Source organism: Oenanthe melanoleuca, chromosome 1 (assembly GCF_029582105.1).
Source record: "Oenanthe melanoleuca isolate GR-GAL-2019-014 chromosome 1, OMel1.0, whole genome shotgun sequence".
Taxonomy (NCBI): domain Eukaryota; kingdom Metazoa; phylum Chordata; class Aves; order Passeriformes; family Muscicapidae; genus Oenanthe; species Oenanthe melanoleuca.
The window spans coordinates 103801442-103816083 of NC_079333.1; the positions used below are offsets into that span (position 1 = coordinate 103801442).

The window sequence follows — 14642 nt, forward strand, 5'->3', positions numbered from 1 at the left end:
CTTCTGCCTAAGAATTTATAATAAATGCTGCAATCAAACAGTAAATGAAGGGCCATTCCTATGTGGAATTGGAAATCACTTGCTTTAAAATGCTCTCTTTTTTTCTTTCTCCCTCTCTCTAGGAAATATTTTAAACTACAAATAACAGGGTTGTTTCATTTCTCACAGCCCAGTTCTCTTCCAGCGATGAATTTTAGAACCACAAAGTAGATGTCATATCCAAGAAACCCAGTTTTAGGCCTATAAAAATACTTTTCAAAATAAGTTTAATCACAGTAACACACTAATCTTTCCTAAGAAAGATAAAATAACACACCACAACTCCACTTAGTTTCAAAGGGAAGTGTTTTCAGAGGAGTTCAGTGATAGCACACTGGCAAAATATCCAATGACTCCATTGTTAGAGACAGCTGATTTCTTGGGAAGGGCATTTAAATTATGAAATATTCTCAGACAGAATATGAGGATACTTACCCTGCCCCAAAGACACATGCTTTGTTAAGACAATGTGTTCCACCGAATTCCAAAGTTTGAAACAAATTTCACAAATTTCATTTTGTATTTTCAAAATACAGTCACTGGGGTAACTTTTTGCTGTAGTTAGGCACAGCATGTGACTGAAGTGATCTTACCTTCAAATGCAGTATATGGAAGGGGTGAGTGAGGCAGGAAGGTTGGACCTGGACTAGGATTTACTGGCAAACTACTGATCTACTACAGGCTTCTTAGAAAATAAATTCTGGAGACACCATGTCAAAGATCATTTAATGCCAGTATCTTACAAAACAATAATAAAATGTTTCATAAGCTCAAGACACGTATTGATTCAATTCACATTTTTATTGAATGACATTTACTCATTTTGATTCCTTTTTTCTTCTCTCCTCATTTTCAAGTAGGCTTTAAATAACTAGTTTTCTAGAGATCTGTTTACAAAAATTTCTCAGACCATCCATTGGCATAATATTTAAGTAACAATGCTGCATGATGTGTCCCTATATCTCCATTTGACAGTTCAGTCCCTGATGGTTCAAAGAGTGATACATTATCTTACAAAAATAATTTGCAAGATTTGTTTGTGTATTTTAAGGAAATTCTAAAAGTATTACCTTTGTCTTTTTGAAAAAAAAATCAGACTTTCTTGACACTTTACTATTCCATCTGGCTTGTTGGTTTACCTCTTTTTGGAGATTATAGATAGGATTTTTTAGGAGGGAAAACTATAAATCTTCTCCAATGAGGAAAATGTTTTGCTCTGAAACATGTGTTTCACACAGCAACAACATATATTCCCCCTCCTGGAGTACCTCAAGAGTTAGAGGACTAATGAGATGTAGTCTTTTGCAGGCAGATATAGAATCTTTTGTGTACTGCACAGTACAAACAAATAACATAATGTTTTAGAGGTGTATATTTCAAATTTTTAGTTTTATCTTATCACCAAGTGTGATATTAAAAAATTATCCCTCAATTCTAATGTAATCTAAGCCAGAATCTAAGATCTGTGTGTGTATTTTTGCACAAAATTGTGTGCTGACACCAAAATAAGAAGTCAGCCTTAAGGCCCTTGAGAAGTCCTAAGCCATCATTTACCCAGGCCTGCATTTCCATTTACCTGCCATTCACTGACCTCTGTAAATTTGGCAACTTGTCCTTTCTTTAATTTAGGTACTTGAACATTTTACCAATGCATGAACAGATTAAAAGTAGGGGGAATAAATGATGGAGTGATACCAAAATTTAAAAATAGGTATATTTCATAATTTACTGAAACTCTTTTCATGGAAGGCACATTATCAAGTAAACCGTCCTGCAGCTAAAATAGGTGTATTGCTGATTCAAAGGCAAAGATTACACTGATTAAGAGGCAAACACAGTTTACCTCCTCAGCAATTAATTTTCTTTATATATCATACATGATAAACATGATTGTGAAAATGATTGTATCAAAAACATGTGATTTCTCTCATAAAAGTATCCTAAATGTAAATATTTTCTTCAACCTTTTTCAAGAAATTGGCACTTACATTATATGCATAATATTATGCTTTGATTCCCTGAAAACTTTCTTTTAATAAAAATCAATTTGTTTCCTGAATAGGCTTAAAATGTCTGTCCAGTAGTCTATGCTACTTTAGTGTTAAATAATGAGGTAGCACATTGTTCCAAAATTGTTCTGAATTATGTAAACCATTTGCTAAGTGATGTTTGGATTTCATGTTTTGCTTAGAGCTGTTTGGTAAAGCAGAACTTTCTGTCTTTTCTGGCTTCCTGGGTTTGCTTTTCTTTTCTGGAAGTTTCCTACTATAATTTTTCCTTTTATCTTTTGCTTTTTCCTCTTCCTCTGCTTCTTCTTCCTCACCCTCATCTTCTTCTCCCTCATCCTCTTCTTCCTCATCTCCTACATCCCCTTCCTCCTCATCTTCTTCTTCCTCCTCTTCCTCTTCACCTTCTCCCCCCACTCCCCCTTCTTCTTTTTCCTCCTCATCCTCTTCCCCTTTTTCTTCTCCCCCCTCTCCCTCTTCTCCTTCTTCTTCCTCCTTGTCCTCTTCCCCCTCTTCTTCTTCTTCTTCTTCTTCTTCTTCTTCTTCTTCTTCTTCTTCTTCTTCTTCTTCTTCTTCTTCCTCTTCTTCTTCTTCTTCTTCTTCTTCTTCTTCTTCTTCTTCACTCTCTTCTTCTTTTTCTTCTTCTTCTTCTTCCTCTTCTTCTTCCTCTTCTTCTTCTTCTTTTTCTTCTTCCACCTCTTCCCTTTCTCCTTCTTCTTCTTCCTGCCCTCCCTCTTCTCCCTCCTCTACCTCTTCTTCTTCCTCTCCTGTTTCCTCATCTCCCTCTGCTTCCACTCCTTCTTCTTCCTCCTCATCTTCCTCTTCTTCCACTCCCTCTTTTCCCTTATCTCCAACACTCTCTTCTTCCTCCCCTACTCTCTCATCTTCTTCCACTCCTTCTCCCTCTCCTTTACCTTCCCCTTTCTCTTCATTTCCCCCCTCCCCTTCTTCCTTTTCATCTTCTTCACCCTCCTCCCATTCTGCTTCTGCCTCTGCTCCTTCCTCTTCCTCATCTTCTCTTTCCTCTTCCACTTCATCCTCCCCATCTTTTCCTTCTTCCACTTCATCCTCACCCACTTCCTTAGTTTTTGTATTTGCATCTTCCTCATCCTGTTTTTCTTCAGATATCTCTTCTTCCCTCCCTGCCAATGATTCTCCCAACTCTTCCTCTTGACCTTCTTTGTCTTTTTCATTCTCCCTTTCTTTTTCTTCTTCATCTTCCTTTTCATCTTCTCCTTCTTCTTCTGCCTCTATCTCTTTTTCTTCCTTTTCCTCTGTATCTTCCCCTCCTTCCTCACTCTCATCTCTTCCCTCACTTTTAACCTGCTCTTTCTCTTTTTCAGTGCCTTCCTCTTTCTCATACTTCTCCTCCATATCCTCCTTTTCTCCCTCACTCACCATTTCTTCTTCCTCCATCAACCTGCCTTGGTCATCTCCTTTGCCATCTCCCTGGCTGACCTCCTCAGTCTCCTCTGCACCCTCATTCCCACTGTCTCTTTCAGCCTCTGATTCTTTTTCAGTGTCTTCCTCATTATCTTGTCCCTCTTCATCTTTTTCTACTGAAACTTCATCTCTATCTTTTTCAACCTCACCCTCTTCTTCTTCCTCCCCTAGTTTACCTTCACTGTCAATTGTTTCATCCAGTTTTTCTTTTTCACTTTCACCCTTTTCAGTGTCCTCATTCTCCTGCTCCTGCTCCTGCTCAGATTCCTCCTCATTCTTAATTTCTAATGGCCTGTCTACATCAGATTTAGCATCAGAGCTTGTTTCTTCCTCATTCAGGCTTTTTACATCAGTCTGTTCTACACTTTCTTTCTCATTGTTTGTAGCTTGCATCTCCTCAATCTCACTGTCTTTTTCTATGTCCAGATGTGTCACTGTTCTCCTTGTCCTCTGGAGAACTCTGTGTTCATAGTGGACCTCTTCCTTAAGTATGTATTTTTGGAGATCATTAGTACTTTCCTCAGTTGAAGATGATGATGAAGTTACAGATATTTGTTTCAAAAACTGATGCATTTTTTTAAGCTCCTTCTGTTCTGCACTACTTTCTTGTCCTGTGACACTTATTCTTTCACACTTGTCAGATTTTTCAACACCATCCTTTATTTTGTTTTGACTTTCTGTTGTTTTTTGACTCCCTTGCTTTTTAACAGGATTGTATTCTTGCACAGTTAATGAATCAGTGTGGGGCTGATCCCTGGGAGCAGAAGGAAGTACCTCTATTTTAAGGGATTGCTTAGGTTTAATAGCTTTTGGTTTTTTACTAGAAGAACTTATTTTTTCAGTCAGAATTTGATGTTCAGTGGGAAGATTAGAAGTTGCATCCTGTCTAAAAAAATCAGGATTTTCCACATATTCTTTCTCCCTTTTCACTATTATGCTTTTGTCCCCAGTAATTTCTTGAGCATCACTTTTCAAAGTAGTATCACTTCGTGCATTCTGAAATTTACCTTTCTTTATACTTTTTTTGGCCACAGGCTTCCCTACAAAGGCACTCCTCTTTTCTAAATCTTGTCCAGGTGACTCTGAAATTGAGGACTGCTTTTGTAAAGAGCCAGACTCGAATTTTGAGCCCTTCTTTGTGAAATCAGAATCCTTGTTTTTCAGCCCACCCTTACCATCTCTTTTCAGTTTCACATTTTTATTGTTCTTCTATTCCACATGAGAAGCAGAAAATTAAAAAGAAAGAAAAAAAGCATTAAAGACAAATGGCAGCAAAAGAAAAAGGTTACAAAAGCATCTGAACAAGAAACAATTTGTGAGAGGGGATTAAAGGACAGCATAAAAGGTAGAATATTTAACATGAAATGAATTAAGAAGTGCACATATTAGAAAAATGTAACATCCTGTGCAGTGCTACACCTTTCTCACTATCCAAGGAACTGCAGTAAGAATTGTGCAGGCAGTGCCACATCCCATAAACCAGAGCAGGGGCAATGCATGAGGCTGTGTAAGCAGAAGGAAATGAATACTGTTCTTACACTTTCCTCCCTTGGAAATCTTCTGATGGACTCACTGTTATGCCCTTTCTAAGAAGTCTGAAAATCTGTTGTCTTTCTGCTTTAAATTCTACACTTATTTAACAAACTATGAACAATAATTTCAAAAATCTAGAATAAAATGTTAATAAAGTGTAAGAAAATGCTGAAAAGCTGGGAGCACTTTAGGAGTGAAATAGGAAGCTATTACAAAGTACTTTAATTTCATAATTAACACCAGTATCATTCTTAAACTGATGAAATATTATACCCTCATCTCAAACCGTACTGGATATGTGGAGTTCTAGGGGCCTGCCCAAATTCTCTCTGCCTTTATGCAGCTTCTTAGAATTTTAGGCCATGGATATTCACAAAATTAGCAAGAGGAGGTCTATAAAATTTGTCTGACTTTTTAAAAACTCAAAGCAAAATAATGAAGTACTAGGATAATACAAGAACTGCAGATTTTTAAATCATCAATATCAAAATACAAATATGTAATTAGCTACAGTACCTTCTGTTTTTGGAGTGGTGATAATTTTAAGGACCAGTCACCAGGATTCAACTTCATTGCATGTGTCTGCAAAAAATAAGATCTCTATTAAAAAAATAAATATATTTAATATAGAAAGCAGCATCAAAGCCCAGTTTTACTAAATAGAACTATTTTATTAGCATTTTAATATTATTGCACAGTCAGGTGAGACAAACCTGTATGATCATTCAGCTCACCTATTTCACTTCCAGTCTGTCATTTACTGCTTATAAGGAGTGGTGACCAGCTCAGATGTCAACACCTAAACTGTAGAGACTGAACATGACCCTGACCTTTCTTAGAGCCCACAGGTATGTTTGAGATCCTTCCACTCACTGGGAGGTTACAAATAGAACCTTACCCCATCATCATCACAAACTTCAACTCAACATCCAGTTTGGTACCACGGCCTTGAAAGAACATCTTCCAAGAAATGTCACAGAGCTGAAATTTTCCTTGGAATCTAATGCCACTATCTCTTCCACACAAAGCAGAAACCAAAAGACAACATAGAATACTACTAGGTGGGAATATATAATGAAATTTTGCTCATCCCTTGCTGTATGTTCCAAATGACAAGATAATATTCTCTGCTGCTGATTGTTAACTGCTCATGGTTTAACCACTATATTATTTTTCAACACTGTGAGCATGGACAGTTCTGCTTTCAGACTCCCAATAATTTTTATCACCAGTATGACATTAAAGGTTTTTCCTCCTCTTGTCACTAAGATGTGTGCTGCCACTAGAAAACATTGAAAAAAACTATGCTGTAACAGATTGTTTTCATTCAGATCCAAGAAGAGCAATCATTTATTTTGTATTTTGACAAGTTTTCCTGATGGGCTTTTCTTCAAATTTATGTTTAAATTTTTTTTCACATATTTTAAAATTGATTTGTGGTAGGTATAAAACCAAAAAGGAGAAGGAAGTCTAGCACATAAAGTGTGCAATATGTAAATAATGCTTCAGTAAATTAATGAAGGCCATGCTGTGCATTTGATCTGATCACATTTTTTCTTGTAAATCAAAATAAACTTTTAAAAAGTTAAATAAAGGCACGCACAAACAGATGTTAGATTACTAAGTACTTTTAAATGGAAACAAATAATAATTCCTCTAAGATGTTCAATCCCTCCAGTATAACTGTAGCTGCATTATGGCCAGGACATGTCCCTCCTGCTGAATTAACAAAATGTTTTGTAAAGTTGTACAAGTGATAAGGTGAACATGTTTTTTAAATAAAAGAAATATGTAGGAACAAGCTGGAGGATCACCAAATAATTAGAATGTCTGGATTTTGGCCTTCTCTTTAATGTGATCCACCTGTATTAAAAAACCTCTTCTCAAAACAGGAAAAGGTGATCTTCTGCTTCATTTCCTGCAATGCTCTGCTGGAAATCATCAAGAAAAGCAAGGTCAGAGATAGAGAACATGAAACACAATTTAGCTTCTTTATCTCCTCCTGCAAAAAAATTACTGAATTACAGATCCATTATTGGAATATATTACCATATTTAGGATGTCACTTGTATCCCCAAGGTTTCTGTCAGTATTTTCATTATCTGAATCTTGTTCTGAAGAGACTTCATCAGGTTTATCTTTTTGATGATTGTTTTCTGCAAGGTAAAACAGGGGGTAAATAAACAATGTCATAGGAACAAGAACTATATAGCAAACAGAACATCCCGCTCTTATAAAATAGAGATTGTTCCTATTTTACTAAAATAGAACTGAAGTCCTCAAAATCTTCATTCCCCCAGCCCAAGGCACAGCAGAAACACTTCCATCTCCTTTCATCATTAACAACAGAGGTAGCTCAGCAATCTGGTCCCAGTGCACTATAAGTTTCTGACCATTTCTGCAGTTCTTCAAAGCCTAAATGTTACCTGGGACAAACATTCTTCTGGATAATCTCTTTAATAATAGGGTAACAATTAGATCAAATTAGCTGCAGTCATGTTATCTCCATTGTACATTATCTATGCAATGGATGGAGAGATAGTGAATATAAAGCAGCATTAGAAAAATGTCCCTACATCATTAAGCTCATCAGATCTATGACTATTTTGTACAGCAGAAAAACCTGAGGTTTTAGACTCTAAAGGAAATTCAAATTTCACTGCTTAGATTTCCTGGAACCAGAAATGCTAATGGACATGCTGGCAGATTTTTAAAAAATCATCTTCATTCTATGAATGGATTACTTTTAAATTAGATTTGTCTGTCCAGTAAATCTGAGCTAACTCTTACACACAGAAGCTCTGCATTCTGCACTCTTCAGCATTGCTCTTTCTAGGAAATCACAGTGGCCCAGGATTCCAGATAAGTCCAGAACTGCTCTAGAGAATCTGTGCCAAAGTCCAGGGCTGTATTATGGTTATCCAGACTTTTCCATCAAGTAGAATATTATAAATCATTATTACTTCAGATAACAAAGAGTGAAGAGTATTTCTGCATTTCCAAGTGAAGAAGAAAGGTCCTGTAAGAACTAATAGACTTCTTTTCTTATCTTTTCTTATCCAAGTTCCTTGTAGACTTATCTATTTCCTTAATACTGTTCCTAATTTTTTTCTGTAATTTTTTTTAAAGTGTGTGAAAACAAAGTAAGTATTTAATGTTCTCACAGTATTTTTGTGAAATCTTATTTGTAAAGGCCTAAGGAGCCACAAGTACAATTTATAAATTGAAACCTCCTCTTAATCTTTAAACTTGTTTTGCAAGCATGAACAGTGTGAGACAATTTTTGTCTGCATTTCTCAGCATCCATGCCTGTATTCTACCAGATCCTCCTGAATCTTCTTTCAGGTTCAAGCTGCACATCTGCTTATGAATGATGAGAGTCAAACCATTCTTATCAGAAAACAGCAGTGAGATGTGGGGACACTTCACCTTTTTCATGGTCTCCATCCCTCCCAGATTCAGCTTTAGGACGACTTGTTGCAGAAAACCAGAATGGGCTGGTGTTGTTTGTCACAGGCAATGACGACTTTAAGAAGCTTTCCCCCATTGGAGGCAGAGTTTGTGCCATTCTAGCAAATTGCTCTGGTGACCTTTCCTTTAGAAGATTGAAAAACAATAGATTGAGAAAAATATTAGGAGAAAAAAATGTAAGCAATCTCTCATACTTATCAATGGGATTTAATTTTAGTTGATGATACAGTATTGCAACTTAATAAGCATAAACAAATATCTTTACTATTTTAATTATTTATAGTCCTAAAAAGTGGGCAGGTACATGTGGGATTTTAAAATTAATTTCTATACAATCCTAAAATATAAACAAAGGAGAAAAAAACTTCTTTTTTTTTTTTTTTTTAATTTAAAATTAAAAACTAGTCTCTCAAATAACATCAAGGTATTTAAGCCACAAAATCCATACATTTTTACAGAATAAATTCAGGTTTTGGGAGAGTTAATTCTCAGACAGGTAAGTGAAATGATCCATTATGCTGTTTAAGGAAATCATATGGAATGTGTAGTGGAGATAAAAAGGCAGAAAGCAATGTTTTAAGTAGCTACATCGAATATTCTCCTTTGATATTTTATAAACCATGAAATTGTTTCATATCCTCAAGGATTCAGAGGGAACAGCAAAAGAGTCAGGTTCTTGCTATTTTAAAAAATTATTTCTAAGGTAGTTTTAAAAATGCAAATGAACAGATTCTACATGTTAGAACAAAAAATTTACAAACCCAATTGGAATTTCTTCCACAGAAATAATTAAGCAAAATCTGACCAATACCTATTTTTTTTTGGTCCTGCATCAATTTTTGGGACCAGAGTAAATGTATATTTTTCATATTATACATTAAAATGAAAAACTTAGTTTAAGAAGTTATATTTAACTGCTTGGCATATGCTGTGATTTTAGATTTAAAAGTGATTTGTTTCCTGAAAGAAGTGTGACAACTCTAAATATCTCTGAACTCACCCTCTCTCGACGTCGCATTCGTGCTGCTGAGAGTTGCAAGGTGTTTGCTAGTACAAAGTCTCCACTGGTTTGAGGGATTGTAGCAGCCAAACGAGGCTCATATAAATCCTCCAAGAGTACTTCAGATCCTTTAGGTCTTGGAGCAGCAAAAACCAGCATGTGACAACCACCACAAGCAACCTACAGCTCAATAAAAGGTCTCATTACTTCATTTGCAAGTATCAAGGATGTATTTTTGCTACAATTATCTCTAGGGGTTGAGATGAGAAGAAAAGATATAGTAAATTAAGACATCTCAAATGGCTTCAAATTTAGTTCCTAATTACACCAGCAAGATAAAAGTGCTTAATTATGTTTATTAATGACTAGTGATCCACATTCACTTCTAGTTAGTTAAATACAATATATTTGTATTGAACAGAAAAAAGACAGGTCTATCAAATTTTTGATATAGAAGATAGCAAAAATATTTCCACTGATTTTCAAGAGATTTTAGTTAATTATTTTGATACAAGTCAAATGAGAGCAATACTGATAGTTTCAGTGACTCAAACCTAAATGTTTTATCACAAAATCAGCACAATGTAAAACAAATTCAACACCCTCCAGTAGACACAATATTATTACATAAAGATCAGAGGTTTCACTTTTTAAAATGTTTAAAACACTCACTGCTTCCAATAAAACTTCCTTCATCTGTAATTCCAGTAAACAAACAGAAGTGATCAACAGACTTTTGTCCCAAATTTTATTCAATCCTGAATTATTTTTGATGCTGACCATTCTGTGACAATTATTTCTTCTGCACCTCAAGAAGCTGATGAAAAAACTTCCCTTACACAATTCTCAAAAGAAAAGACTATTCCTGGTTTTTTCTCCGGTTTGCATTAAAAAACCTAACATCTCAAATTTTCTTAAGATTTAAAGATATCCTACTGTACAAAAATTGCCAGAATTGAAAAGATAACTCTCTGGTGCTCACAGAAAAGAAATTTCCCAATATTTCCAACCATGCAAGAGCAATACATAATTCAGTTTATAAGCTACCACAGCTCTGAAGACAAAAATACCATGGCACGAGTACTGAATAAAAACCTGAAGAGTCAGCTCTATGTGTAGCTCAAGTCAAAGACATTCTAAACTAAATGAACACTGTGCTAAACATATATAATTTCCTCTTTCCTTCAGTTTGTGTTGTCCACTGTTTAAATGTTATAGAGAGAAATAATTTCAGCTCTCACTAATAATGTGTTTCATAAAAAGATAAATATCTGGTGTTTGAAAAGAATGAAGAAAAGTTTTACCAAAAGGACTGTGAACTTCAAGAAATTGTAACACAGAGTGGGATCAAACAAATTTGTAAAACTCTCTTCTCCAAATCCTAACTTGCCATGTCGTCCATCTCCAAAAGTAAACATGAGGCCATTCTCTGCATGTGGGATTAGAAAGGATGTTAAAACAAAGATTCAATACAAAATCAGGATAGAACCATTACAAACAAAATAACAGGCCATGAAAGTAAGGAATATTTCCCTTCCAAAAGCAAAACCTGAACATTATATTTAGATCTTCAGCAGATGAGTATTATTAAAAAATATGCATTTTTTTTCAGACAAATACTGTCTGAGGTGTTAGTCTAGACAATTTGTAAAAGAAATCCATCCCAGTAGAATAATAAAATTTAAACTGTACAGAAAAACAAAGGTTTCTAAACAAGAATATTTGTTAGCAAGGCATGATTAGGAGGTTATAATTCCCCAGGAGATACAGAGTTATGCATGGCATGGCTGTGAGTCAGAAATTCCTACTGAATTCACCTTTTTCACTGGCTCATTTCACCTTTAGAACCAGTAATGGATATGTCTGCTACTGCTCATTGTACAAGGAAAGCTTTCACAGTACAATAGAGAGTTCTAGAAATGGTTCCAGAATTTTGCACTCCCATACCTGCTATCACAGCAGTGTGATTTTCCCCACATGCAATGTTACATATTTTATGCTTCTTCAAATGTTTCACAGGCTTCGGTACTGAAGTTTCAAAGACAAACGTTCCATGTCCCAGCTGCCCATATTGTCCAAGTCCAAAAGTATAAACAGCTTTCTCTGAAATTATACAGGCAAAGTTAACAACAAATACACTGATATGTATATTTATTTATTTGTTTGTTTACTTATTTATAATAATTATGTTCTGTTCACCGAATGGAAGGCCACTGACATAAAAATCATTAAAAATGGTTAATCAATTAAAAAATGTACCAACTATTAAACTGGATTTATCATTTATTAATATTAAACAAAATAAAAAAGCATGAATTGAAACACTAAAGTATACACAGAAAAGAATTTTAAATGGTTCAATATGACACATATTTTCTAACATAAATGGAAAATAATCCACTGATCATATGTACACAAACTTAAAAAAAGTAAGAGAATTTACATACTGCAATCAATTCAAGACCACAATATTTATATATATATATATAAATATGCATTTTCACAATAGCCTCATCTTAATTTCTCATTAGGTCCACGAACATTGCATGACCCTAATTTAATAGACAAGACCTCATAATTTGTATCTAAGAAGAGACTGGAAGAGTAACAGAATAGATTTCAGTATTCTGTGCAGCTACCAAATCATCCCTGCAATAAATACAGAGAACACTATAATTGTGTTATCTTGTGACAGCATAATCATCTTTCCACATTTATATTTTGTCTGTTTAATGGACTGTCTGTGCCAGGAAAAAGAATAAGAGCTTCTCCAAAGCAATAAAGATTCTTAGTGTGTCCATCCCTGGCACACCATCACAAGAGGGGAAGATTGTGAAGCTTGGAAATCTTGATGAGGTCATGCTTGAACAGGAAAGTTTTATGGGGAAAAAAGGAGAAGTTTTCCTAGAATTTTGTTTCCTGCCCCTTTTTCTTTTGCATGTAGGCAATAAAGGAAAAGTGAGAGAAATTCTACTTAAGGTGCTTGAAAAATTATTATGAAAAAATGGGAAAGATTATGAATTAACAAATAATATTCCATGTTAAGTTAAAAGAACTTTCCAATTTCAAAGGAACTGTGATGAAATAGTAACACTTTCTAGGTCTTTCTAGGAAAGTCTTTTCCTTTCTGTTCGTTGTAAGTTGGTCCATACTAAGATGTCATAAATTCATCATTTAAAAAAAGCCCAATGGTCTCGCCTTTTTTTTTTTAATTATAGGTGAAAAATATTGAGTAAACCTGTTTTTTTTTTACTAAATGTAATAGCAAAGCTCCCTCTGCTGGAAATTTTAGTGCAAGAAAGTAAAAACTTCTCAGGAGCTTTATAAAGCAAAAGAAGTAGTAAGATTTCTCCTGTAATATTTAGACCTCCTGCATAAAAATCAAGAAACTACACGTGAAAGACAACAGCTTTCTCTAAGCAAACAAAAGTCTCATCTTTATTTTAGTAAATGGCTGTCTTGGAATGGCTGATTCCAAAAATTCTGTTTAGAATTGCATTTGCTTTAACAATTCTTTGGAAACTGGCAGGTCTTGTAACTACATGGCTTTATCAGATTAACATAATTACTTTGAGTGAACTACAAAGTTTTTTTCTTTAATCCTAGCATGAAACATACAACATCTTCTGCATTTGTGTTGAAAGGGAGATGTTCTCAAATGTTAACTTTAAAAATTCAGGGAATTTTTTCTTTCTACTGAAAATGAGTACAAAGGCCAGTCCCAAACCAGGTTAGAGTGCCTTTATATGATGAATAATTTCTTCTGCTGCCCTTATATACCACAGGCACCTAAATGTTGCACCCCCTAAATTTGTCTCTTAGTGAATTATCAGGGTAGAGGAAGAACTTCTGGAACTTTCTTAAATGATTCACCCCTCTGGTACAGAAGTGAGGTCAAACCTCATTAATAACCCCCTTTAGAAATTAGGTATTTCCTCCAATCTGTCCTTATAAATGCACAGAAAGAGAAGTGTATGGAAGAGCAACCTCACACACTTATTGCTAAAATGACAGAGGTGAATTTCATCATTCTGAACACAGCAGCAGCCCCTGAGAGGGCCCTTGAAGGATGAAGAGAAATGGTTTCAGAGCTTGCATAGAAGACAATGGCTTTGCTCTTCCAAGTGACCTTCAGCACTTGACTGCTGGAAGAGCTGCTTCCCTTTTTGGAAGAACAGGATATTTCCCTGTAACTGTGCTATCTTCCAGCTTTGCAAGGGTCTTTTGAAATCTCTATGACCATTTGCACTATCAGTAAAACAGTCCTAGGCAAAAAGCTATATAGCTTTTATATTTTTTAGAATGTGCCATTTGCTGACAGAACTGAGTGAGCCCAAAGAATGTTTTTCAGAATCATGTATTCCATGCTATGTATCTAAGGCTACAGATGAGTTAAAAAGTCCACAGAACCAAAAAGGAAGCAGATAGGTAAGCTTATATCATAGAAACATAGCATGGTTTGGGTTGGGAGAGACCTTAAAGATCACCTGGTTCCAATCTCTTGCTGTGGGCAGGGACACTTTTCATTAGACCAGGTTGCTCAGAGCCCATCCAGCCTGGCCTTGAACACAGCCAGGGATGGGGATACACAGCTCCTCTGGAAACCTGTGCCAGGGCCTCACCATCCTCACAGTAAAGAATTTCCTCCTAATATCCAGTCTAAACCTACTCTCTTTCAGTTTGAAGCCATTCCCCCTTGTCACTCCAGGCTCTGGTAAATATTATTTTTTGTAAACTCTGTTCAGGCACTGGAAAACTGCCATGACATCAGCCCAGAACTTTCTCTTTTCCAGGCAGAACAGCCCCATTTCTCTCAGCCTTTCCTCACAGGGGAGGTGCTGCATCCCTCTAATCATGCTGGTGTCCTGTCCACATAAATTCATTTCTCTTGAACATTATCATTATTATTATTATTACTACTACTACTACTACTACTACTACTATAACTATTATGCCAATGAACTATTCATTTTCACAAATAGCTTTATTTTTAAACAGCTTATGCTGAAAAATGTTACTGTAAAAAATCAACTGTCAACACAATGTTCAGAATTATCAGACTTAGTAACTGGATTTGGGGATTTCAGTATAAATATTATACAGACTTAAGAATGGTTTGAAAAGTCTAATAATCCTATATGGTCTGAATC

At 35.4% G+C, this 14642-nt stretch overlaps 1 protein-coding gene across 1 annotated transcript in view; it reads right to left on the reverse strand.

The window, feature by feature from the left end:
- Positions 1-890: 890 nt before the first annotated feature.
- The window catches only part of RPGR (retinitis pigmentosa GTPase regulator), a 38099-nt gene continuing 24347 nt past the window's right edge, over positions 891-14642 (reverse strand). Inside the window, exons 8-15 of the mRNA XM_056497733.1 lie at positions 11440-11595; positions 10797-10921; positions 9493-9672; positions 8451-8616; positions 7071-7177; positions 5538-5603; positions 5027-5074; positions 891-4697 (exon numbers count right to left, since the gene is read on the reverse strand). Coding sequence (XP_056353708.1) covers positions 2130-4697; positions 5027-5074; positions 5538-5603; positions 7071-7177; positions 8451-8616; positions 9493-9672; positions 10797-10921; positions 11440-11595 — 3416 coding nt within the window. The 3' untranslated portion in view covers positions 891-2129. The remainder of the gene's footprint in view (positions 4698-5026; positions 5075-5537; positions 5604-7070; positions 7178-8450; positions 8617-9492; positions 9673-10796; positions 10922-11439; positions 11596-14642) is intronic.